The 27,836-nt window shown below is 49.2% G+C and overlaps 2 protein-coding genes across 4 annotated transcripts in view; one reads left to right on the top strand and one right to left on the bottom strand.

Annotated features, from left to right (window-relative positions):
- Positions 1-14,951, bottom strand: part of LOC141052936 (uncharacterized) — a 31,066-nt gene extending 16,115 nt beyond the window's left edge. The window contains exon 1 of the mRNA XM_073550266.1: positions 14,867-14,951. Within this exon, the coding sequence (XP_073406367.1) occupies positions 14,867-14,893 (27 nt within the window). The 5' untranslated portion in view covers positions 14,894-14,951. The remainder of the gene's footprint in view (positions 1-14,866) is intronic.
- A 10,074-nt stretch (positions 14,952-25,025) lies between these two features.
- The window catches only part of LOC141052945 (uncharacterized), a 110,631-nt gene continuing 107,820 nt past the window's right edge, over positions 25,026-27,836 (top strand). The window contains exon 1 of one of the 3 annotated variants that reach the window (XM_073550283.1): positions 25,026-25,196. In XM_073550283.1, coding sequence (XP_073406384.1) covers positions 25,131-25,196 — 66 coding nt within the window. In that variant the 5' untranslated portion in view covers positions 25,026-25,130. The remainder of the gene's footprint in view (positions 25,197-27,836) is intronic. The other 2 variants (XM_073550284.1, XM_073550282.1) reach the window with 2 other exon arrangements.

Genomic DNA, 27,836 nt, shown 5'->3' with positions numbered 1-27,836 from the left:
CAATCCACTTAGTTACCAACCTCTCTGGTTTTCTGGTGGCTTAGCCCGTTCCTGCCATCCTCCTCGGTGACCCATTCATAACATAAACCTGTGTTTGCTCCTCAGGGTCCCTGTGTGCCTACAGCAAACACAGCAGTGAAGAAGCAGGGGGAAGTACTCAGGCAGTAACTTCTGCTCCTAGGGAGACTCAGGTACAGGGTGCAGTCGGAAATGTGCAAAACCAAAGATGTTTTTTTAAGAGTGTTCTGGCGACAAATCCTGTGGAAAATGTATGTGTATATAGCTCTGGCAAAAATTAAGAGACCACTGCACAGTTTTATAACAATCAGCTTCTCTACATGTCTGACAGCCATTCCATTCCAGCGTCAGTTGAATTCACACCATAGTACACCTCATTCGACTTAATGTGCTTCTGATTAGGTGATCATCTGAACCAAATCTTATATAACAAAGGAAAGTATAAAAACCCTGCTGTGGTGTTCACAATCCTCTTGCAATAGGACAAGCTGGATGGCAAAACAAGTGCTAGCAATATCCCAAAAATAATAGGAATATAAAGATAACTTTGAGCCATGCCAAAGGAGCTTAAAATAAAAGTCTTGCATGAGGAAAAGAAGGGCTCAATTCTGGCTTTACTGGCAGAGGGATACAGTGAGCGTCATGTTGCCTCCATCCTTAAAAATTCTAAGATGGCAGTCCATTACAACAAGGTCAAGCAGCAGACATTGGGGACAACAAAGCTACAGATGGCAGAGGACGAAAACGACTCCCCACTGACCGGGATGACCGTCATCTTATTTGAATGTCACTCAGCAACTGCAAGATGACATCAAGTGACCTACAAAAGGAATCGCAAATGGCAGCTGGGGTGAAGTGCATGGCAAGAACAGTTCGTAACAGGCTCCTAGAGTCAGGACTCAAGTCATGTAATGCTAGAAAAAACCCTTTCATCAATGAGAAGCAAAGGAGAGCCAGGCTGAAGTTTGCCAAAGACCATAAGGATTTGACCATAGAGGACTGGAGTAAGGTAATCTTCTCTGATGAGTCTAATTTTCATCTTTGCTTAACACCTGGTTGTGTAAAGGTACTGTCACACTTAGCGATATCGCTAGCAATATCGCTATAACTTGTGACGTTATAGCGATATCGCTGTGTCTGATACTTACCTACGACCCACTCCCCCGCTGGTTATCGCTGATCGCGCGAGAATGTCCAGGACTGTTTCTCGTCGTCAGCTTCCTGCAGCACTTCCTGTGGAGAGACGAGCGTGGAGCCGGGCGGGAGGACGCAGGATCACCTAGTGTAACAGGTAAGTAGCGACCCCCGTCCCCAGCGATGTCGCTGTTGAGATCTGCCTGTGTGGCAGCTCACTAGCGACCACTTAGCGATGTACCAGCGATCCTGACCGCGTCATATCGCTGGTCGGGATCGCTGGTACATCGCTAAGTGTGACAGTACCTTAATGGTTAGATGGAGACCTGGAGAGGCATACCAGCCACAGTGTCTTGCACCCAATGTGAAATTTGGTGGAGGATCGGTGATGATCTGGGGATGCTTCAGCAAGGCTGGATTTGGGCAGGATAATCTTTGCGAAGGACGTGTGAATCAAGCCACATACAAGGTTATCCTGGAAAAACAGTTGATTGCTTCTGCTCAGGCAGTGTTCCCCAACTCTGGTTACTTTCACACTTGCGTTTTCTGCTGCGCGTTTTTGCGCACACAAACGCTTGGAAAAAACGCATCATGCATTTGTGTGCTTTTTTTGCGGGTTTTGGTGCGTTTTTTTTTTAATCTATGCGCACCCATAGACTACAATGGGTGTTTTGCTGTAAAAAAAAAAAAAAAAAGCATTGCGTGCGCATGCGTTTTTTGGGGGCAAGTCGGACGCACAAAAAATGCAACAGGATGCATTTTGTGCGCCCGAGAGCACACTACAAAAAACCGCATGCGCATACAAACGCGTACAAATGCATGTGTATACGCACATAAGCGCACCCCATGTAAAAAATAGGAAAAAAAACGCATGCTTTTTTTTGCGCTAAAAAGCAGCGCAAAAAAACGCAAGTGTGAAACCAGCCTGAGGACTGTTTTTTCCAGCAGGACAATGCGCCATGCCACACAGCTAGGTCAATCAATGTGTGGATGAAGGACCACCACATCAAATCCCTGTCATGGGCAGCCCAATCTCCAGACCTGAACCCCAGTGAAAACCTCTGGAATGTAATCAAGAAGAAGATGGATAGTCGCAAGCCATCAAACAAAGAAACTACCTACATTTTTGTACCAGGAGTGGCATAAGGTCACCCAAAAAGCAGTGTGAAAGACTGGTGGAAAGTATGCCAAGACACATAAAAGCTGTGATTAAAAATTCTGGTTATTCCACAAAATATTGATTGCTGAACTCTTCCTGTGTTGAACCTTCCACGACAGTCACCTTGGAGGATGTCTCCCTGCCTTAATGGGGGACAGGAAACACAGAAACACAAAGAGGTTAAATAACCCTCCCATTCCTGCTACCTCCACTGTTTTTTCTGGACATACTAGTATGAGCAGTTACCGCCAAAGTGCAGGAATCATCCAATAAAAGTATCAGATAGGGAAATTAGTGCTGTCATGGAAGGTTCCTAGAGTTATCGGTAATTCGGTTTCTAATTCTATTTTCTCCAGTCACCTTCCACACCAGTCACCTTGGCGTTATACCAACAATAATTTTTTTTTTCTAGACACAGTACTATGCTGTCTGAGTTGAGCGAAAGGTATGGCTCTTGTACAGATAGGGCCTGCAATTAACTTACTCTTCTAGCTGTGGTGATCGCTACGAGAAAGACTGTTTTAAGTGTCAGGATTCTTAATTAAATTAAATGCAAGGGCTTGAATGAGGCCTGTGTCAGACTATTGAGCACTAAATTAAGATCCCAGGGGGGAACCTGACTAGGGAGTGTGGGCCGTATCCTACTTTCAGCGGTCATAAATCGCTTGATCCAATGGTGTCTGGCCAGGTCCTGGTCAAAGAAGGAACAAAGGGCAGAAACTTGTACCCTCAGAGTGCTTGGGGTAAGCCCTAGCTCTAAACCCCTCTGGAGGAAATCTAGGACCTGAGCAATGTTGGGATGGAAGGGAACAGGGACACTAGGAAGAAAACTTCTTCCATACTTTGCCATATATGGCACTGGTTACCGGTTTTCTGCTTTTTTGAAGGGTCCGGATTACCCCATCCGAGAGACCTCTGGCTTTCAGGATGTTGGCCTCAGTAACCAAACTGCAAGGTTTAGTTTGTTGGGGTTTGGGTATAGTAGGGGACCCTGATGAAGGAGGTCAGTTTTTTGGGGTAGTAGTAAGGGACCTTCCTGGGCCATATTCATCAGAGAGCTGTACCAGCTCTGTCCTGGCCACATTGGAGCAACCAGGATTGCCGTGACCTTGTCCAATCGAATCTTTTGTAGCGTCCTTGCCAGCATAGGGATTGGCGGGAAGGCATAAGCTAGTCTGAAAACCGACGAATGGGCGAAAGCGTCTGTTCCCCGGGCTCCGTACGTGGGACTGAGGGAGAAATATGTTCCCGTCTTTGCATTTTGAGCATTCGCAAATAAATCGACCTCTGGATCCCCTCTCGCGGTCAGGGATTGGAAGACCGCTTGGTTCAGATACGATTCTCCCGGATGGACGTCCTTCCTGCTGAGGAAGTCCGCCTGGATGTTGTCCGATCGCTTCAGGTGTACAGCTGATATGGACAGTAGGTGCTTCTCCGCCCAGAGGAAAATTCTTGCTGCCACTGACTTTAGGCTGGCATACTTCGTACCCCTTTGGTGTCTGAAGTAGGCTACCATAGTTACATTGTCAGAATAGATCCGAACATGAAGGTTCTGGATAAGGGATAAAGCGGCTTTCAGTGCTTCTTCCACCACCTTCAATTTTCTTAGATTTGAAGATCTGGTTCTTATGTCCTGGGACCATTGTCCTTGGAAGTAAGATTCCTCCACCACGGCTCTCCAACCTCTCAGGCTTGCATCGGTACAGAGTACTTTCAGGGGAAGCTGATCCCAGCTCACCCCCCGCCTCAAGTTTCGGCAATTCAGCCACCATAAGAGGGCCGATTTCACATGTCCTGGAAGTGGAATTCTTCTGGACAGAGTGTTTTGATACTTCCTTGAGTTTACCAGGACGTATGACTGAAGGATTCGCGTATGTGCCTGAGCCCAGGACACCGCCTGAATACACAATGTCAGGGACCCCAGAATGGACATGGCGTCCCTCAGGGTCGGTGCCCTTTGTTGTCTGAATCTGGCGACTCTGACGAAGGTCGTGATGACGATCCTCGGGAAGGAAAGATGTCCTTTTTTCCCCCCGAGTCTAAGAGAATCCCCAGGAACTTTTTCCTTGGGGAAGGGTGAAGGTCCGATTTCTGAAGATTTGTGATCCAAACTAGGGATTCGAGGATCTCCAGGGTTTTTGACACGTCCTGGTATTTAGTCGAGATATCGATGGAGCGATAATGAGCAGGTTGTCTAAATATGGAAAAATACATATTCTTTGAAGACGGATGAAAATGACTGCTTCTCTCATAATCTTTGTAAATACCATCGGTGCTGGAGACACGCCAAATGGGAGGGCATTGAACTGGAGATAGCTGATTCCCCGGTCGTGGGAGACCGCGAACCTGAGGAACTTCCTATGATCCGGATGGATAGGGACATGATAATAAGCATCCCTCAGGTCTATCGTAGCCATCAGCCAGCCCCGTCCAATGAGAGGGATTGCTGATTTCACCGACTCCATCTTGAACCTCCGGTATTTGATAAATTGATTCAGGGGTTTCAAGTTTGATGAGCCTGTATTTTCCGGAGGGCTTTCTCACAAAGAATAGGCGGGAATTATGTCCTCTGCCTATCTCTTGCTGAGGTACATATGAGATTACTTCTTCCCGTAACAGATCTTGTAGTTGAAGTAGGGTTTTTTTTTTAGATCTGGGGACTGTCCTGGGGTAATTCTCAGACACTAGGGGGGGGGGGGGGGGGGGGGGGAGTGTTCGAACTCCAACTTCAGCCCGTATGGTGTGAAGAATTCACTGGTTTGTGGTCATGGACTGCCATCGGGCGAAGAAATGAGTGAGTAGACCCCCCACCAATGAGTCACTGTTTGTCCGGGGGCTGCTGTTGCTGAGGATGTTCTTCCCTCTCCCCCCCCCTTTGGGTAGCTCCACCATCCAGTCTTGCCCTTTCCCTTGAACTCTTTCTGGGAGGGCTGCTCACGTAGGGGACGAAAAAACCGCCTCAAGGTAACTTTCTGTTCGGGAAGCAATTTCTTATCCGAGGCTTTTTCGAGGATATCATCCAAGACTGGCCCGAATACGTGGTGTCCCTGGAAGGGGATAGTACAGAGCTTCGTCTTAGAGGTGATCTCACCTCCCCATGACTTCAGCCAAAGGGCCCACCTAGCCGAATTAGAGAGGACTAAGGACCTTGCCGCTACCCACACCGTCTCTCCTGAGCCATCGGCTAAAAAGCCCGTTGGTTTTTGGAGGAGGTGAAGGGAGTCTAAGATTTCCTCCCTGGGGGGTACCCCGAGAGAGGTGTTCCTCTAACGTAGGAAGCCAGAGAAATAAGGCTCTAGCGACGCAAGTAGAGGCTACGTTTGCTTTTAGCAGATTTGTAGATGCTTCCCAGGATTTTTTAAGGTGTCTTTCTATTTTACGATCCATGGGATCATTCAATTGGGAAGAATCCTCAAAGGGGAGGGATGTCGTCTTAGTCACTTTAGAGACTTGGACATCTTAGGGATATCCCAAATAGAATTGTCACCATCGAGAGGAAAGCAATTTTTGAGTTCAGAGGGTATGGCAAGTCTTTTCTCAGGGGAGGACCACTCCTGAAATATCAGATTTTGGACTTTTTCATGTACCGGAAACCTTTTCCTACCTCTGGGTTTCAGTCCCAAGAAGTAGTACTTTTTCGTATCGGGTTTAGGGGTGGATGTGCAGCCCTCATTTTCCCAAATGTCCTTAGACCCTGAGGTACGGATTTCACCCGAGTCAGAGTCGGTCTCCGGTAGGTGTCATTTTCCTCTTTTCAGGGAGAGGGGGCTGGGGCACCTGGGTCTGGGCAAAGGTTGCCATGGAAGTCTGTACCTCCTGCTTAATGAGTGTTTTGATATTGTCAAAAAGGGAGGGCTGTTCGGTACGTAGGATGTCATGCGTACAGGGTTGGAATAGCTTCTTCTTATAATCAGAGGGAAGCCTGGCACCACAAATACCACACTTGCAGCTGGGTTTATTCCTTGGGCCAGAGACCTTTTCTTCCTAAAGGAGAGAGAAGGTATGACCCATGCCACCAATGTTTGGACAGTAGGGGACCGGCCCTGCTACTCACGGTAGGATGGGGAACGCTGGGCTCCGCAGATACAGCTGCCAAGGGTTTGTCGCCGTCCATAGTCAGAACCGGCAGACACACTGCGCCTATCTGGAGCTTCTGACCCGGTTATATGGACGTCCGTAGTGTTCCGATTTGTGCCCCTCCTTTCGCCTGGTCCACGGGGGAGGAACCTCCGGGAACGACCCTGGCTGCCATAGTATCCCCCGGGGGTGCACGGGCGTGTGCGTTCCACTGTGGAATGCAGGAGGATGCAAACCGGAAGTGTGCCGCTACGTCATTTCTGGTGAGACGCGACGTCACCTCCAGTGCGCGTGGGCCCCGGCAGCGTGAAAGGAGGATGCCTGGTAGCTGCGAGAGGACCCTGGTTGCACTACACCGCCCCGCTTTACTCAAGAAGAGGCGTGGGAGGGACGGGAAAGGTCCCGAGTCACATGAGATGGAGATGGGAGCAGCCATCTGGAGGAGTAGAGGCAAACCCCCGACCTCGGCTGCCCGGCATGTACAGTAAGTTTGTAGGAGCTCCGCTCGCCGGCCAAGGCAGCACCTTGTAACCTCTTCATGCCCCACTGGGGGACAGGAAAAACACTGGAGGTAGCAGGAAGGGGAGGGTTATTTAACCTCTTTGTGTTTCCTGTCCCCCATTAGGATGGGGAAACATCCTCCAAGGTGACTGTCGTGGAAGGTGACTGGAGAAACATTAGTATTGTTGTTTCTAAATGATCATGAACTTGTTTTCTTAGCATTATTTGAGATCTGCAAGCACTGCATTTTTTTGTTATTTTGACCATTTCTCATTTTCTGAAAATAAATACAAAATTTAGTGCTTGGAAATTCGAAGACATGTTGTCAGTAGTTTATAGAATAAAAGAGAAAGTTACATTTTACTCAAAAATATATCTATAAACTGACTCAGTTTATTAAAGCGGTTGTCCAGGCTTGAGGAGTATGCTGTGACTTTACGTGACTGGAGACTTTTGAATCCTCACAGCACCCGCACTACGTGTTGTGAGGATTCTCCAGTGTCGGAAGCTGGCGGTCATGTGACCGCTAGTATGCAATTTTCATATTTCCAACCACAATCCAACTAGACTGTCTGGTGGTCTCACTCAATACACTGGCATTGAGTGAGGCCGCGGGCATCTAGTCAGCACACGATGACATGTATGCAAATCACATACTGTAGTTGCAGTCACGTGACTGCTGCTCTCGGCACCAGAAGATCCTTACAGCGAGAAGTGCAGGCGCTGTGAGGAGTCAAAAGTGTGACTTTAACCCCTTTACCCCGAGGGTGGTTTGCACGTTAAAGACCAGGTCAATTTTTAAAATTGGGACCACTGTTCCTTTATGAGGTAATAACTCTGGAACCGCTTCAATGGATTCCGGTGATTCTGAGAATGTTTTCTTGGGATATATTGTAGATCATGATAGTGGTACAATTTCTTTGATATGACTTGCGTTTACTTGTGAAAAAAAAAAAACGAAAAAAAACATTTAACTTATTCCACCAAAAATGACTTCAGAACCATTTTTTTTTATTTTCCCCAAGGGTAACAGGAGAAATTGGACCCCAAAAGTTGTTGTGCAATTTGTCCCGAGTACGCTGATGCCCCATATGTGGAGGTAAACCACTGTTTAGGCGCACAGCAGAGCTCAGAAGGGAAGGCGCGCCGTTTGACTTTTTCAACGCAAAATTGGCTGGAATAAAGGATGCATGCCATGTCGTATTTGGAGAGCCCCTAATGTGCCTAAACAGCGGAAACCCCCACAAGAGACTCCATTTTGGAAACTAGACCCCTCAAGGAATGTATTTAGATGCATGGTGAGCACCTTGAACCCCCAGGTGCTTCACAGAAGTTCATAACGTTAAGTCGTGAGAATAATAATTTTAAAAAAAAATCAAATTTTTCTCACAAAAATTTTATTTAGCCCTAAATTTTGCATTTTAAAATTACTTTTTTACCACTAAAATGTAGTTTTAGCCCCAAGTTTTCAATTTTTCTAAGGGATAATAAGATTTTTTTTTTACAACAAACTGAGGTCCATTTTTTCCTGAGTGCATCAATACCCTGCATGTTATCAGCAAATATTTTTCAGGCATAGTGCAAAGCTCAGAAGGCAAGGAGCACCATATTTGACTGTTATGGTTTGAAGGTGCCATGACCCACTGAGAGAGCTCATGAGGTACCAGAACAGCGGAATCATTAATATAGGGGTGCAGTCATCATAATGACACCATTGGTGTGTCACAGAGTTTTATACCATTGGGCAGTGAAGACAAAATAACTAAATTTTTACCATCAAAATTTTGTTTTAGTCAAAGATTTTACATTTTCACAAAAGAAGTGGGCAAACATGGCACCAAAAATTGTCCCACAATTTCTACTGAACGTGGCAATACCCCATATGTGGCTGTACAGTACTACTTAGCCACACGGAGAGACTCGGGAGGAACAGAGCGCTATTTGCCTCCTGGAGCACAGATTTTCCTAGAACAGTTTGTGGACTCCATATACAGAGCTTGCTAGAAGAGCAGAATCAACCCTCAAGTCACCCCATTTAGGAAACTATACCCCTTGGGGAAATTTGTATACAGGTGTAGTGACGATTTTGACTCCATGGGTATTTTCCAGAAACAAGCAGCAATGAATGTTGTCAAGTGAAAATTGCAAACTGCCATTGTAGTGATAAGTACACTCTAGTGACCAGTGCGTTGCAGTCACCAGTACGTTATGCCCAGCCTGTGCTTATGGAGGCATGCACCCGTAAGTCTCATTGCTTCAGAAATGCCAAACGTGGATGCAATATGTGGTTTAGGTACAATGTGGAGCTCAGAAGGGAGTGGGCATTTGAATTTAGGAGCGTAGAATTTGATGAATTTCTTTTGGCGGGTGAGGAGCCATTTCACTTTACTAAAGCCTTTGTGCTACTAGTAAGTGGAAGCCCCCTATATTTCTGTTAACAGATGGCGGACCTGAGTGAGGGCCTGCTTTTTTTGGGAACATTTTACTTAATGTTTGGGATCACATTTATCCTGCGCTCTACGCTGACCACTTACTTTGGGTTTTCCATCTAAATCTCAGAGTGACGCAATTCAGTGAGGCAGAAGAGTTACTCTGGACTCAGTCTGGCCTCTGTTCAGCGATGTCCTTCTTTTCAGAAGTGGAAAAACTGTGGCCGATGGCACTTTTATGCAATCCTAAAAAGGTGGACACCGCCGGATCATAGGAATCTTCTACTAGGGGTTCTGTCATGATCCATGCTGGATCAGGACTGATATAAAGCACAGGTAACCTTTTTTTTCCCTAAGCCCCCGGTGGTCATTAGGATTATTGCACTGTAGTGTCGTTTGTTCTAAGTTTTCCCCCCGATGGTGGTGAGCGTCAGTGCACTCTTGTTTCTTTAGTTAAGTGCACATCATTATAATACAGGTGTGATTGCTGGCTCTGCTATAAAAGAGTCACAGGTGCTGCAATCAGTTTTGGTGATAGTGTTCATTTCAACCATCCTTGGTGGAGGAAGGATCTAGAGAGAGGTCCTGGCAGCTCAGTCAGAGCCCTGGTGTGAAAGGAGTCATAGGGGATTTCCTGGTAGCTCTGACAGAGCTTGGTGGCAGCGATTCAGGAGGAGAGCTGCATGCTGGTGGTGGACTCTGTTGCCAGGAGCAAGTGCAACAGAGTAAAGCTAAGTTGTGTTTCCCCGTTTGTGTTTTCTCCTTAGTGTGTATTAGTACAGCGGTGGGGCCAGTGCCTGCGCCACCCAGCTCCCTAGCAAGGGATAGGTGTAGGGTGTGCTAGGGCGACAGGTTCGTGATCGGCGCCCGGTGCGGAACCGGCATAAGGAACGTTAGGAGCGGTAGGGACACTGACTCAGGGGAGTGCAGGAGGTCTCCACGTCCCCTTTCCCTATCGCAGGGCCCACCGTTGTAACTGTTTCCCTACCCCTTGTCTTGTTGTTTTAGCTACCAGCCTGTGAGCAGTGTCACACAGGACAGTATCACGTGCCACGTCCTGTTGTTTTAGTTACTGGCCTGCGAGCCGTGTCACACAGGACAGTATCACGTGCCGCGTCCTGTTGTTTTAGTTACCGGCCTGCGAGCCGTGTCACACAGGACGGGTTCACGTGACCGGTTCTGCCTGACTTACGCATTTCAGAGATTTACACAGAAACTCTGATGCAAGCTTTCCAGCGCAGGAGAAATGTGCTCAGAGCTTTACTGCAATCTTTGAGAGGCAGAATGAAAAAAAAACAAAACAAAAAAACAACAGCATGTGAAGGTTTTTATTCTTGGTGACTTTATTCTTCGAGTCAGTGCGATTACAGCGATACCAGATTTAGGCCTCTTAACACATGTCCGTGTCTCCAGTACGTGTGGTGACCTTTCACACGTACCGGAGACACGTACACACGTAGTCAGTGCGTTTTCACAGGACAATGTGTCCATGGGCAAAACACGCTGACATGTCCATTTTTTAACGTCAGCACAGGCCGCAAAACGTCCCGCATACGTACACATGGATGTCATCCGTGTAACACGCTTTGCCGCCAGGGAAGAAGCATTAGAGTAAGGGCTGTTCCCTGGCACGGGTGCTGAACACAGTTCTCATCATTATCTCCTGCTCTGTTGGCAATCGGCGCAAGCAGGTGAGACTGATGAGAGTTATATTTAAGTAATAAAAGAGACAGCAGGCGGTGGCTGATGGGACTATTACTCCCAACAGCATACCCCTGCTGCTAATAACAGTGACAGCAGGAGCGGCTGAAGGGGGTATAAATAAATAAATTGGAAAAAAACGGTGTCGGTGTCCCTGTATTTTCTATAACCAGCCAGACAAAACTCACTACTGAGGGCTTCAGCAAGGTTGGTTATCAAGAACAGAGGTGTCCCCAAGCTGTTTTTTTGTTTTTCAAGTTGTTTATATAAATAATTTAAAAAAACGGCACGGGGTCCCCCCCCCATTTTTGACAACCAGCCTCGCTAAAGCTCACAGCGGGGGGCTGGTATTCTCAGGCTGGTAAGGGGCCATCGATATTGACCCCCCAGTCTAAAAATAGCAGCCCACAGGTACCCAGAAAAGGCACATCTATTAGGCGGGGTTCATATTGTGTTTGTGGGTAGCGTTTAACGCATCTGTTACATAGCGGCATTAACGCTATGTAACGGATGCATTAACGCACCCATAGACTGCAATAGACGAGCGCATCGCTAACGCAAGTCATCGGCATATGTTCGCGATGTGCCGTCATTCTGTGAGGGACCCTCGGACACGGTCTGCAGCGTTCGGGGCTCCGTCATTGCTAGCGCAGATAGGGAAGCTGCGCTAGCGTGATGGGTAATCGCAATCACAAAACGACAGTAGCGTTAATGCAGTCCGTCAACACTATGCGTTGAACGGACTGATGTTACCTTTGTATTCTCAGGTGATATTAAGCACACGGCTTAGTAATGGAGAGGCCTATCCATTAGTAATCCTATAGTTACATGGTAAATAAAGACACAACCAGAATGAGGTCCTTTATTAAAAATAAAACTAAACTCACTTTTCCATTTTTATTTAAAAATACTGTAACAAACACTTATACTCACCTAATGCCTAATTCCATCGAAGCCCTCGTTCTCCTGTAATAAAACAAAAATAAAAAACAATCATATCCATCACCTCTCCGCCGTTCTGTCCCATGCCATAATCCCTGTTTAGTGGATAGTTTTCAACCTGGTCAGTGCCAAGATGCGACCGTCCAGGCTGAGAACCACAGGTGAATAAGTGCAGCATCAATGACGTCATCGAGGTTACCTCCAGTCACTGAGGCTGCGTTCCCACCCAGGCTGAACCAGGGTGACCTAGGTGAGATCTGTTGACCTCTGCGAGATTCCCACTAGCTCACGGTGCTAGCCAGAATCTCACCAAGGTCACTGCAGTTCAGCCCGGCTAGAAACGCAGCCTCAATGACTGGAGGTAACCTCGATGACGTCACTGTCGGTCGCTGATGCTGCGCTCGCGGCAGCTCATTCCCCAGTGGTTCTCAGCCTGGATGGTCGCATCTTCATACCGTCCAGGTTGAAAAATATTTATCCCCCAGACATGGATTACGGTGTGGGACAGAACGAAGGATAGGTGAGGGATATGATTGTTTTTAATTTCTGTTTTATTACAGGAGAAATGAGGGCTTCGGTGGCATTAGGCGTTATACTCACCTGTGTTTGTTATTTTTTAAAAAAAAAAAAATTAGAAAAGTGTGTTTTGTTTTATTTCTAATAATGGACTTCATTCTGGCTGTGCCTTTATTTACCATGTATTCCCCCTTGCAAAAAATAAAAATACCCTATACTCACCTCTTACTGGCGCAGTTCCAGGGATGTCGGCGCCGGGTCTCCTGAGTGTAGTTATGCCACATCAGCACTGAAGTCAATCAGCGCCTGCTATTACGCTGCTGCGCTTTCACTACTTTGTCCAAGGTTCGGACAAAGGAAGTTAGACTGTAGTGGTCTAATAGCTGATCACATGGCAAAGTCACATGTGACCTGGCACCAACAATGCTGGAACAATGACAGCACCGGGGGTGAAGATAGACTGTTATTATTTTACGAGGCGGAATATAGTAATTGAGGAGGGGTTGTACTGATCAGACAACCTTTTTAACTCTACTGCCCAGTGTTCAGTTGTATCAGGTGGTAGAGTAAACCTCAACATGAGAATTATAAAAAGGCTTGTGTGTTTTTGTGGGCTTAGACACAATTTAAACTGTGAGCCCCATCGAGGACAGCGATGATAATGTGTGCAAACTGTAAAGCGCTGCGGAATATGTTAGCCCTATAAAATGATTATTATTATTAAATAAATTATTTGTACTGTCAGGCCTCAGCTTCGGCAGTGTCCACCTTTGTGAAGTAGGTATAAAAGTGCAATCAACCTTGTTTTTGCGCATACCTCAGGTGGACACTGCTATGGGCGCAGAATTGCATTGCATGGACTGGCCTTTCTCCTGACCTGAGCGTGACAGTGTGATGTACTTCAATACAGCTGTCAGGTCATGAGAGCAAATGGTCAGTCCAAGGATTGCAATATGATTCTTGCAGGAGACGTACGGCCGTCTGTCTGCCCCCTAAAAGTGAGGTCAGACAAAGCACAAAGTGACTCCATCTGCCTCGTTAAAGTCAACAGCCCGTCATGGATTGTGCTTTTATCCTATTTTTCATGTCTTTAGACAGAAACCCTGATGGAGCAACTGACAGGGAGTCGAAAACACAATATGAACATAACCTTAGCTTTGACAGGTCCATTCTTCTTTAAGGCCAAAATTGCACAAATAATAATAATTATTTATTATAATTATTATTATTATGTGCTATTGGTCAATTGGGGCAATTAAAGTGGTTATCTGGGACTTTAATTTTTTTTAAAGGGGCTAAGAATTTGCAGGCAGGCAGTTGATAGCTATTAGGGGCATGGCCCAAAAAGAGCCACGGCTTGCTCTGCGTGCCACAAACTTTATCGCCCTTTCCCTTCCTTAACAGTATGGAGACGTCATATAGTGAAGTTACAGAAAGATATGAAGCTTCTGGAGGCTCCGACTGTGAATGAACAAAGACTAAATCCACAGGTGCCAGCTAGAGGCACACAGATGACACACAGGACACACAGATGACGAAGCCCCAGCCCTGGGTGATCAAAAGCTGCTCTGGGGAAGCCAGAACGTTAGAGATTCGCGGCCTCCCGCCCAGCCGCCACTGATCTAGGCCCTGGACCGGAGTCCTGTGAGTCTATTCACTCATCTCTAGTCCCAACAGTCCCGGATCCAGCGGCCAGTCCCGGATTTGGGTCTACGCCCTGCAGTCTCGGGCGTCTGCTGAATGTCCCTCACTGCCAGCACCCCTCTGACAACTCCTCCTGTCAGGGGAGAAAGGAATGGTACATGGGTGTGGATTGGGGCCAGGGGTACGCTGCATAAGTTGGGAGGTCTGCCTCTAGATCGTCATCAATATCACCTCGGTTGGGGTCTGACCGATCAGCTGATATCTGCTCCCGCAGTTCAGATGTAAGCAACATATGGAGAGGATTACAGGAGTGCCCTCCATTGTTTAGTGGCCGCTGCCAAATACTGCAGGCTATTTCCCATTTGCTTGAAAAAAAAAATAGCAAACAATGCAAAAAAGGAAAAATAATAAAGACATGAATGAGCCGCTACTGCAAACTACAACTGGTCCAGCAACAATCAAGCAGCAAATACAACTACATCAGAGAAGGAAGAGACTGCTCAGTACAGAAGGGGTTACTGCCCCTGTGCCCAGTAATGGAGGGGTTACTGCTCCCTGCGCCCAGTAATGGAGGGGTTACTGCTCCCTGCGCCCAGTAATGGAGGGGTTACTGCCTCCTGTGCCCAGTACTGGAGGGGTTACCGCCCCCCTGTGCCCAATAATGGAGGGGTTACTGCCTCCTGTGCCCAGTACTGGAGGGGTTACTGCCCCCTGCGCCCAGTAATGGGGAATCTCCAGCACCTACCTCCACCTGCAGAGCCGCACACCACATATATGGCTGCTCTGTGCGCACAGGACCTGGGATGAGGTCACAGGAGGGGAGGAGTCAGGGGTCACATGATCAGGGAGGAGTATATATATTACAGCAGGAGCCTGTAGTGATGGGCAGTCCGGCTCTTTTTGGTGATCTGGCTCACTCGACTCCTCTCACCAAAAAGAGCCGGCTCAAAAAGCGGCTCTTCTTGCAAAAAGTGCTACTTTCCCCACTTTTATCACTCCAGTCTCTTAACTATGAGGCTGGGTTCACACGTAGCGGAAATTACCGCGAAAATTCCGGAATTCCATTCCACGGGAAAATCGCATTTTAAATTCCCGCGATTTTCCAGGGGAAAAACTAGCGTTTTGCAAGCGTAATTAGCTTGCAGAATTGCTAGCGTTTTCCAAGCGATCTGGAGCATCGCTTGGAGAACTGATTGACAGGTTGGTCACACTCGTCAAACATAGTGTTTGACAAGCGTGACCAACTTTTTACTATTGAGGCTGCCTATGCGGCATCAATAGTAAAAGATAGGATGTTAAAAATAAAAAATATTGTTATTCTTACCTTCCGGCGTCGCGCGCAGCCTTCCCGCTTCTCTCCACGCTGTCGTTCCCAGTAATCCTTTGCGACAATTACCGCGATGACGACTGGTCTCGCGGTCATTCGCGATGGCCGCGAGACTTCGCGATCCCGCGAGAACGGACGTCATCGCTCACAAAGGCTTACCGGGGACCGGGAGCGTGGAGAGAGGCGGGAAGGCTGCGCGGGACGTCGGAGGGTGAGAATAACAATATTTTTTATTTTATAATTCTATTTTTACAGGGATATGGTACCCAAAGCCCGGAGGACAGTCTCCTCTCCTCCGGACCGTGGGTACCATCCGCAATTGTTCTGCTTACTTTCCGCATGGTGTGCACAGCCACATGCGGGAAGTAAGCGGAACAATGCATTCCTATGGGTGCGGGATCGCCGCGATTCCGCAAAATAATGAGCATGCTGCGGTTTTTACCGCGAAGAGATTCCGCCGCGGTAAAAACCGCAGCATTAGCACAGCATTGCGGAATCCCATAGGAATGCATGGGATGCTTATTTTTCGCGTATTCGCGGCAAAAACGCCACGGAAACGCGAAAAAAAGCCACGTGTGAACTCAGCCTTACCTTTCAATGCTTGGGTCCTCAAGCCTGGGCCTCATTATACAGCTGTACAGGGGTCTAGTGAAGGCTTTTTAGCCATTTTCTCAGAGTGTAAGCTCCTGGGATCAGGCCCTCACTCCTGTCCATATTGCTGATTTGTGTTCTCCTCTAATATCTGATATTGGTCCATGTGTTCTACATTAGTCAGTGCTGTGACATCTGCCGGCACTGATTATTCTAAGGCTATGTGCACACGTTGCGGATTTGCTGCGGATCCACAAGTGATTTACAGTACAATGCTATTCTATGGGGGAAAAACTGCTGTGCACATGCTGCGGAAAAATCCAAGCGGAAACGCAGCAGTTTATTTTCATCAGCATGTCAATACTTTGTGCGGATTCCGCAGCGTTTTTACACCCATTCCATTAGAGGAATCCTCAGGTGTAAAAACACAGGCCAAATCCACACAAAATCCACAATAAATCCGCATAAAAACCTCACGGATTTAGACCTGCGGATTCTGCCAAGAGATGCAGATTCCGCACAGAAAATTCCACACAGCAATCCGCAACATGTGCACATACCCTTATAAGTAAATCCTTGGAGACATGTTTCAGGTTCTTACAGAGTAACTGATAACTGCACCATACTTGTCACCCCGTACATACCAATTCTGGTATGCATGGTACCCCTCATCCCCCAATCCAGGTATGCATGGTCCCCCCTCATCCCTATCGTAGGATGTATAGTCCCCTCATCCCCAATCCTTATATACATGGCACCCCTTACCTACCAATTCTGGTATGCATGGTACCCCTCACCCCCTTATCCTGATATGCATGGTACCCCTCACCCCCTTATCCTGATATGCATGGTACCCCTCATCTCCCAATCCTGGTATGCATGGCCCTGTCATCCCTATAATGGTATGCATGGCCCTCTCATCCCTATTCTGGTATATATGGTCCCCTCACCCCCCAATCCTGGTATGCATGGCACCCCATTCCTCATCCTGGAATGCATGGCCCCCTCTCCCCCCAATCCTGGTATGCATGGTCCTCTCACCCCTAATCCAGGTATGCATGGTTTCCTCACCCCCTATCCTGGTATGCCTGGTCCTTTCACCCCCCAATCCTGGTATGCATGGTCCTCTCTCCCCCCCCAATCCTGGTATGCATGGTCCTCTCACCCCCCTATCCTGGTATGCATGGTCCTCTCACCCCCCAATCCTGGTATGCATGGTCCTCTCACCCCCCCAATCCTGGTATGCATGGTCCCCTCACCTCCCTTTTGTGGTATGCAAGGTCCCCTCACCCCCCTTTCCTGGTATGCATGGTCCCCTCACCCCCCTTTCCTGGTATGCATGGTCCTCTCACCCCCCTTTCCTGGTATGCATGGCCCCCTCACCCCCTTTTCCTGGTATGCATGGTCCCCTCACCCCCCTATCCTGGAATGCATGGTCCCCTCACCCCCTAATCCTGGTATGCCTGGTCCTCTCACCCCCCCAATCCTGGTATGCATGGTCCTCTCACCCCCCCCCCCAATCCTGGTAAGCCTGGTCCTCTCACCCCCCCCCCCAATCCTGGTAAGCCTGGTCCTCTCACCCCCCTATCCTGGTGAGCATGGTCCCCTCACCTCGCTTTTGTGGTATGCAAGGTCCCCTCACCTCCCTTTTATGGTATGCATGGTCCCCTCACCCCCTTTTCCTGGTATGCATGGTCCCCTCACCCCCCTATCCTGGAATGCATGGTCCCCTCACCCCCTTTTCCTGGTATGCATGGTCCCCTCACCCCCCTATCCTGGAATGCATGGTCCCCTCACCACCCTTTCCTGGTATACATGGTCCTCTCCCCCCTAATCCTGGTATGCATGGTCTCCTCACCCCCTATCCTGGTATGCATGCTACCCCTAACCCCCTAATCCTGGTATGCATGGTCCTCTAACCCCCCTATCCAGGTGTGCATGATGCCACAACCCGTCCTCTACTGACTTCACGGTGAATACCCGATCGGTAATCTTTTGTGCCATGATGTGAGGAGAGGGCGGGTTGTTGGGCCGGAACTGGCGCCTGCACCAGTGGCGTAGCAACTGTTTGTGGCGCCCGGGGCGGTCGAAAAATTTGCCGCCCCTTTGGTCGTTGATAATCCGGATGCATCCGAAAAGACCACACTACACTCAAAGATGTCTGCTGTTATTATTTCTAAATTTATAGACTTTCATCTTCTTGATGATAATGGATGAAGACCTAATGGCTTTTTTTTATAATAATTTTTAATAATGTGACAGAAAAAAACAGAAAGTACAAATTATTTTCGAAACTTGGGTTTTGTTTTGTTTTTTTCAGGTTTTTCAATAAAAATAAAACATTCTAAGTATATAATATGCAATCATGTGTCCTTTTGTGAATACACTTAAAAACAGATAAAAAAAAATGAGAAGGCTGGCACAAAAATGGGCATCAAAGTGGGCTATGAGGTATGGTATTGAAGGGGTTAAATGGCTTTGTGCCACTGATCTGACATGTGATTTACATACCTTGTGATGCCACACATCAAGTTCATGTCTCTCCAGCCTGGCACAAATGGGTTATGGGCATCAAAACTGTCATCAAAGTGGGCAGAGAACCAATTTTCACACATGTGAATAAGTAACAGCTAAATTTAAGGGGTTAAATGGCTTTGCGCCACTGATCTAACACCTGATTTACATACCTAGTGATGCCCCACATGAAATTCATGTCACTCCAGCCTGGCACAAATGGGTTCTGGGCATCAGAACTTTGATGCCAGTTCAGGTGTTAGATCAGTGGCCCAAAGCCATTTAACCCCTTAAATTTAGCGGTTACATATTCACGTGTGAAAATTGGTTCTCTGCCCACTTTGATGGCAGTTTTGATGCCCATAACCCATTTGTGCCAGGCTGGATTGACATGAACTTGATGTGTGGCATCACAAGGTATGTAAATCACGTGTCACATCAGTGGCACAAAGCCATTTAACCCCTTCAATACCATACCTCATAGCCCACTTTGATGCCCATTTTTGTGCCAGCCTTCTAATTTTTTTTAGCTGTTTTTAAGTGTATTCACAAAAGGACACATGATTGCATATTTATTATATACTTTTATTTTTATTGAAAAACCTGAAAAAAAACAGAAAATAAAAAATAGCCGAATAAGAAACTGCCCAATAAGAAACCAACTTCAGCATCGTCAATCTCCAGGACTCAAGGCCTGAGGCTGTCAGGGACCAGGTTGACAGGGCGGTGTGTAGCAGGCCGCAGGCAGGTCACGTGTCTCCCTCGTCCTCCCCTCACAGATATCACGGGCAACCCGGCAGCGCTTCCCGCCGTCCCCCTCACTCACCGGCTCCTGTGTCCCTCCCGGGATCCGCTCTGAGTCCTGCTGCGCCGGCTCAGCGCGAACACCTCCTCCAGGAGCGGACGGGTCTCTGAGTGCGCCCACCGCCCAGCACCGACTCAGGAGCGGACAGCAGCCGAGGCTCAAGTCCAGCAAGCCAGGTAGTAAAAGAATTTGAAAGCGCCTGCACTGTGCGCCTCCGCGGAGTCCGCACTGTTCTCCCACAGGCCACAGAGTGACAAAGGAGAGGAATTGAATTGCTGCCGCTCCGCCCCCACACACGTGCCGCCTGGGGCGGACCGCCCCCTCCGCCCCCCCCACGCTACGCCACTGGCCTGCACATTCCTCTCTTTCTGGCGCTATTTTCTTGAAGACACACTGCAGTGTGTCTTCCACAAAATGGCGCCGGAAAGCGCGAACTGCAAATGCGCCGATTCGGCCCAACATCCCGCCCTCTCCTGTCATCACCGCCAGACGCAAAACCCCGTGGCAACACCGAATCGGTAAGGCCTGTTTCATACCTCCGTCATCGGCGGTCAGTTGAAATCCGCCAAAGGTTGAAACCAGCTGACATGTGACGGGCGGATGTCAGCGGAGCACGTAGGATTAAGGATCCGTGGGAGAAGCGATGCGGCCAAATTTAAAGCGACCGCAAATTGCATGTAGATCGCGTGAGGTGGAGCGCGACCGGGAGAGAGACATCGCAGGAGCTGGAGTAGCGCGATCGGGAGAGGGATATCACGGGAGGTGGAGCACGATCGGGAGAGGGAGGTGACAGGTGAGTTGACAGGTGAGTTGGAGCGCGATGAGACAGAGAGAGAGAGATTTTATCAGCTCCCAGAGCGGCATTTATGGATTAATGCTGAAATTAGCGGACCATCAAAGCAAAAAAATGTTGCCTGGTCCGTTTCATCCGCCCGGGAGCTGCTAAAATCTTGTCGGATCCGTAAAAAAATGGGTGGGACGGACGACCGTCAGTCAAGATCCGCCAATAATGTATGTCTATGGGGGGAAAAAAACGGATCCGCCCCTTTTTTGGTGGATCCGTTTTTTAAAAGATTTGGCGGATTTTGACTGAAGGGAAAAAACGGATATGTGAAACAGGCCTAAGGTGTTGTGCCGGAGATCGCGGTATGCGTTCAGTGCTTACGCATACCGCGATCGCCTGGGGGGAGTGCTTCTACTGTGATCTCGTGGGGGGTGCGTCACTCTGTCTGGAGCCAGACTGCGCAGGTGCGTAGCGCTTGTGCAGTCTATAAAGGCTTCGAACTGAGTGATGCTTAGCCCGTTATATTATACATATACCCGGATCTGTCCACAGAGTTTCTCTGCCTCAGCTTTATATTATTACTTTCCCACTGTAGAGCAGCAGGAACTACAGAAAATAATGAGAGGGATAAGATGGCTGTCAGTGCCTGACCTCAGCGCCTCTGCTCATCCTGCAGCTGCCGGACATCCACTGTTATGTCCAGTGGCGGATTAAGTGGACTATGGGCCCGGGGCTGTTCATAAAACCTGGGCCCCTGTACCCCCCTTCCCACCTGAGCGCTGCGGTCCCCGTGCGGGAATTGACAGCCGTACGGACCGCAGCACTTGGTTTGCTGCGGGTCCATACGGAAAACCCGCCACCATTCCACCACGTGTGGACATGGCCTAAAAAGACGTTGCACATAAGCTGTAGGCCTACGGCCAATACGCACAAAATCGCCCAATGTGATCCTGGCCATAGGGGATCCACTTTAATGTCCCCACTTTAATTTGAAGTCCCCTTACTTCATCCATTGCAGTCCCCTATCACCCACTCACTTCATCTGCAGTGCCGCTTCATCATTTGCAGCCCCTTATCCCCCCTTCCATTTTATCATGTGCAGTCCCCTTCCCCCCAACTTCATGTGCAGCCCCACTACCCCATCATCATGTGCAGTTAATTTTACCCCCACATCATGTGCAGTCCCCCTTACCCCCAATTCATCATGTGCAGCCCCACTCACCCCCCTTCATCATATGCAGCCCCACTCACCCCCCCTTCATCATGTGCAGCCCCACTCACCCCCCCTTCATCATGTGCAGCCCCACTCACCCCCCTTCATCATGTGCAGCCCCCACTCATCCCCCCTTCATCCTGTGAAGCCCCCACTAACCCCCTTCATCCTGTACAACCCCAGTCACCCCCCCTTCATCATATACAGCCCAAAGTCACCCCCCCTTCATCATATACAGGCCCCAGTCACCCCCCCTTCATCATATACAGCCCCCAGTCACCCCCCCTTCATCATATACAGGCCCCAGTCACCCCCCCTTCATCATATACAGGCCCCAGTCACCCCCCCTTCATCATATTCAGGCCCCAGTCACCCCCCCTTCATCATATACAGCCCCCAGTCACCCCCCCTTCATCATATACAGGCCCCAGTCACCCCCCCTTCATCATATACAGCCCCCAGTCACCCCCCCTTCATCATATACAGGCCCCAGTCACCCCTCCTTCATCATATACAGGCCCCAGTCACCCCCCCCCTTCATCATATACAGGCCCCAGTCACCCCCCCCCCTTCATCATATACAGGCCCCAGTCACCCCCCCCCTTCATCATATACAGGCCCCAGTCACCCCCCCTTCATTGTGTACAGCCCCCACTCACCCCCTCCCCCATTTAATTCATTTTATAAATAAAAAAAAATAAAAAAAGTTCCCCATACTTACCTCACAGCCGGCTCGCTCCCCAGCAGCGCCTCTGCTTTCAGCATCCTCCGGGACATGTCGGCGCGTGCACGATGACGTCATCGCGCACGCCCGACATCTGACCCGGAAGTACAGCCGGAGCTGAGCAGCCCCTCATAGAATGTGACGCGGGCGGCTGTCTGCTGCCGGCGGCGTCACAGCACAGGGCACGGCTGGCCCTGTACAGGTGCTGGGGGAGCTGTCCGGGGGGCATTTGCCTCTCTGCCACTTGGCCCAGCCCGCCCCTGGGCCCCTGCCCCTGGGCCAGAGGCGTATCTAGGCTTTCTGGCACCCGGGGCAAGAATTTGGTTCAAGTACATATGCGACTTGCACAGTTAGTCATGTACCCACGAGCTGCTCTCCCTAATGCTCTCAATGTTCAGTAAAAAACTGAAAGCAGGATGAGCTCGTTGTCACAGGACCATAACTATGAAAATCGCATATGAGTGAGGTGTCCATGTGATGAGTACTGGAACCTGCAGAGCTGAATCCTGACATTGCAGCTTCTGAATTCTCACAACGAATGCACTGCACACTTTTAGGATTCTCCCTTGCCGATATACAGTCATGTCAACACAAGTATGTGATTTGTATACTTCTGGCCACATTCCAACTAGACGTGCCCGGCCTCGCTCCGTTCACTTTCATTGAGTGAGGCCACACATGTCTAGTCAGCATGTGACCGCATGTATGTAAATTACCAGCACGAGAGAATCCTGACAGCATTCAGTGAGCACTGTGAGAATTCAGAAGTCTGCAGTCACATAGAATGTCTGCAGACTCAGCACAGACCTGGACAACCCCTGTAATGCTCCTGACATAAATAAAAAACATGAGAATTAGTCAATATCACAAATAATATTTACATCCAGGTACCTTATAGATGACGTCATCTCTGGAGTCGTTCTCCTTTTCTTCTTCTTGTCCAGACCCCATGATGAGTTTGCTCATCCACATCTCGTCTCTGCAGACTTCCATCTTCTCCGGTCTTCTGCAGCAAATCTCCACACGATCCCCTTAAAGATAGAAGTGTCATTATAATGCCCCTAAATACAAATATCTGCAATATACTGTCCCCTCACACTATTCCCCTCCCTCCTCATACTGTCTCCTCATATATTTACCCCCTCACTCTCTATACTGTCTGCTCACACATATCCCCGACTCCCCATACTGTGTCCACATGCATTCACCCGTTCGCACCCCTTACTGTCTGCACCCATCCCCCATACTGTTTCCTCATACATGCCCTCATACATACTCTTCATTTTGTGTCCTCAAATCTCCCCACATACATTAAATACCATCCCCACTCCAAATCCCCCCATCCCCAATCCCCCACACACATTAAGTACCCCCCATCCCCACTCAATAACCCCTCGTCCCTACTCCCAAATCCCCCCACACATTATGTACCCCCACTCCAAATCCCCCCACACATTATGTACCCCCACTCCAAATCCCCCCACACATTATGTACCCCCACTCCAAATCCCCCCCACACATTAACCCCCATCCCCACTCATTAACCCCCCCACTCATTAACCCCCATCCCCACATTAATCCCATCTCCACTCATTAACCCCCGCACATTAATCCCCATCTCCACTCATTAACCCCCATCTCCACTCATTAACCCCCCTCTCCACTCATTAACCCCCCTCTCCACTCATTAACCCCCACCCCCACATTAACCCCCCTCTCCACTCATTAACCCCATCTCCACTCATTAACCCCCACCCCCACATTAACCCCCCTCTCCACTCATTAACCCCCCTCTCCACTCATTAACCCCCCTCTCCACTCATTAACCCCCACCCCCACATTAACCCCCATCTCCACTCATTAACCCCCCTCTCCACTCATTAACCCCCCTCTCCACTCATTAACCCCCACCCCCACATTAACCCCCCTCTCCACTCATTAACCCCCATCTGATCTCCACTCATTAACCCCCCTCTCCACTCATTAACCCCCATCTCCACTCATTAACCCCCACCCCCACATTAACCCCCCTCTCCACTCATTAACCCCCACCCCCACATTAACCCCCCTCTCCACTCATTAACCCCCATCTCCACTCATTAACCCCCACATTAACCCCCCTCTCCACTCATTAACCCCCATCTCCGCTCATTAACCCCCATCCCCACATTAACCCCCCTCTCCACTCATTAACCCCCATCTCCGCTCATTAACCCCCATCCCCATCTTCGGTGGTTCTTCTGCTCCACAGAGGAGCACACTTACCACCAGCGTTCGCTCTGGGCGCCGGGAGTGACGTCAGCAGCGTGATCACATGACCTGATCACGCTGCTGACATCGCTCTGACCCGGCGGTCAGAGCTTCAATTGTACTGGCGTCTATAGACGCCAAGTACAATTGCTGCCTGGGAGTCGGCGCGGCCTCCTTCTCTGCGTCGGCTGTCAGCTTGACAGCCGACGCAGAGAACCGCCGACTCCCAGGACTGGTAGCGGCAGAACACAGCCGCCGGGGGGGGAGGGAGGGAGGGAGAGAGATACTGGCATACTGCGGACCGCTGCATTAGGCGGCCGGGCGGCTCGACTGCGCCCCCCTGCTGCCTGCCCCCCCCTGGATACGCCACTGCCCTGGGCCCCCAAAAAACCTTGGGCCCGGGGCGACCGCCCCATCCGCCCCTATTAAGATCCGCCATTGGTTATGTCAGACAGTGACAGTCTGTGTGACTGCACATTGTGATCTATCACAGATCATGTGTGTGCACTCACTGCACTGAGCAGCCAATCACTGTACAGCTATGTGTCATGTGGGAGGAGGCCAGCCGCAAGTCATAGCCTTGCCAGTCACTCCCCACTTGTGCTCACTGCTCTAAGTCTCCTCCTCAGCTCCTCCCAGCCCCCAGCCAGGCAGGAAGAAGCAAACAGCAGGGAAAAAGAAAAAAATAATTAGCTCAGCTCCCAGTGGTGAGCCGACTCCCGTCGGTCACATGAAAGAGCCGGCTCTTTGTCTCGGTTCCTTCACAAACGACACATCACTAGTGCGGTTACATCTACTTCTATGCAGCTGAGTGCTCCGGTCCGAGTGCCGGCGGCAGTGCCAGGTTTCCATGCGAGTCTCTCGCAAGTGAGTATGAGCCCTAAGGGTAGGGTAAGTAATATAAAGTGATTTTAGGCAAAACCCGTGGAGAGATCAGGTTCAGCCCCATTCATTATATAGGGTGCAGCTGGTTTCACACTTGCATATGTTGGATTCACACGGATCCATTTCCGTCTCCAGTGACTATCAGTGGTGACGGATGGGACTGTGCATCCAGTTGTCACCGCTTTCCCACGGATCGCTGTGTCTGCATATTTTATCAGATCCACAAAAGCGCAACTTGTTGCAGTTTTGTGTCATCTGAAAAACACGAGGCACAGGGAGACGCACGGATCCGCGGCTACACGTCTGGAATTAAAATGGAGCTCTATAGAGCAAGGATCCAGGACAACACGGATCCATGTGCTTCCGTGTGCAGGGATCCGTTCTGCGGCACTGAGCATGCTCGGAAGAGAGGGAGGTGCTGTATGGGACCAGTATGCAGACATAATATAGACTATGTCCGCATGCTGCTCTGTCATGCAGTGATGTTTCCCGCCTCACTAGAAGCATAGGTCCCAACCCTCCTGATTCCCGCGGGATTGTCCCGATTTCGGGGCCGTATCCCGCCATCCCGGCCGGGAATCTATTTATCCCGCGATATGGGGCCACGATCTGGCGAGGAATGAAGGAGGCGGAGAAGATAGGGAGGAAGTCGGGTGAGCGAGGAATGGAGGAGGCGGAGAAGATAGGGAGGAAGTCGGGTGAGCGAGGAATGGAGGAGGAGGCGGAGAAGATAGGGAGGAAGTCGGGTGAGCGAGGAATGGAGGAGGGAGGGGGAGAGAGAGATCTGCTGTTACATTGTGTCCTATCCTCCAGTCACCTCCACAGCTGCAGACACTTTTCTGCTGTTACATCATGTCTTATCCTTCAGTCACCTCCAGAGCTGCAGTCATTATTCTGCTGTAATAACGTGTTTTATCCTCCATTCACGTCCAGAGCTGCAATCTCTATTCTGCTGTTACTTCATGTCTTCTCCAGTCACCTCCAGAGCTGCAGTCACTATTCTGTTACATTGTGTCTTATCCTCCAGTCACCTCCAGAGCTGCACTCACTATTCTGCTGTCACATCATGTCTTTTCCTCCAGTCACCTCCAGAGCTGCAGTCATTATTCTGCTGTTACATCCTGTCTTATCCTCCAATCAGCCCCAGAGCTGCAGTCACTATTCTGCTGTTACATTGTCTTATCCTCCAGTCACCTCCGAATCTGCACTCATTATTCTGCTATAACATTGTGTCTTATCCTCCAGTCACCTCCGAATCTGCACTCATTATTCTGCTATAGCATTGTGTCTTATCCTCCAGTCACCTCCGAATCTGCACTCATTATTCTGCCATAGCAATGTGTCTTATCCTCCAGTCACCTCCAGAGCTGAACTCACTATTCTGCTGTTACATCGTGTTTTATCCTTCAGTCAGAGAGAGATTTCGCAGCCGGGATATAGGGTTAAATCACCCGGACAAGCGCAAAATGTGGATCCGCGCATGAAAAAAACGTTTCATGTTCCGTCCTTTCCCCTTAGCGGATGGCAAAATCTTGGAGGATCCATACCATAGCGGATCGAACGGATGACCATCCGTCAAGATCCGCCGATAATGCAAGTCTATGATTAAGAAAACGGATCCGCCAAGAAAAAATGGCGGATCCATTTTTTTTGCAAATCGGCGGATCTTGACTGATGGTGACAAACGGATGTGTGACCGCCGGAAATGACTGCTGATCTCATTTCCGGCGGTCAGCCTATAGCATATCACCTCAGGAGGAGGTAATCATTCGGGACTCCGCAGGAGGACAGAGAAGCGGCGGCGGGGCATCAGCGCTCCATTTTTGTTTATGAAACAGTGTGATCAGCAGTGCTAAATGGGTGCGGTTGGGGCGTGGATATGGGCGTGACTACTAAAATGGGTGTGACTAGGGGCATGGCCTAAAATTTGCCGCTACGCGCGCTGCAGCCTTTGTCCCTCTTTGCCGTCTTCAAAAGTTGGGAGGTATTCTAGAAGGGCTTATGCCCTAAGTTACAGTGTGTTAATGTTAATAAAATGTATTGGGAGCATGTATATGACATGGGGGCACCTGGTTAGGGGCTGCACTTGTGGCTCTGCTTTCACACTAGTGTTTTGGTACTGTGTGTTATGATACGTAGCAATCCTGATGCATCCTGATCCAGATTACATCACTATACTGAACATAGGGACGCACGGACCTGCGCTTGCATCAGGATCAGGATGCATCATGTGCACCGATCACATAGCACAGCACTTACTAATTCACAAAGGACATGAACAAAAAATGGCACAATACATGGTAAGGCTACAATTGAGGAGCCGGGGCCTGATCACAAGAGCTGACAATCTGAGGAAACAGCAATGCTGAATAACAGTCTACACTGCGTCACTAGATCCTTATACAGGGGTATAATGAGGCCTCACTGTAAAGGAGAGACCGGAGCGAGGAGCAGGGGCCTGATCACAAGAGCTGACAATCTGAGGAAACAGCAATGCTGAATAACAGTCTACACTGTGTCACTAGATCCTTATACAGGGGTATAATGAGGCCTCACTGTACAGGAGAGACCGGAGCGAGGAGCGGGGGCCTGATCACAAGAGCTGACAATCTGAGGAAACAG

The sequence above is a fragment of the Dendrobates tinctorius genome, unplaced genomic scaffold (assembly GCF_039654945.1).
Source record: "Dendrobates tinctorius isolate UK_male_01 unplaced genomic scaffold, ASM3965494v1 ptg000164l, whole genome shotgun sequence".
NCBI lineage: Eukaryota > Metazoa > Chordata > Amphibia > Anura > Dendrobatidae > Dendrobates > Dendrobates tinctorius.
The sequence above is the reverse complement of the archived record's forward strand: the minus strand, read 5'-3'. Positions and strand labels throughout refer to the sequence as shown.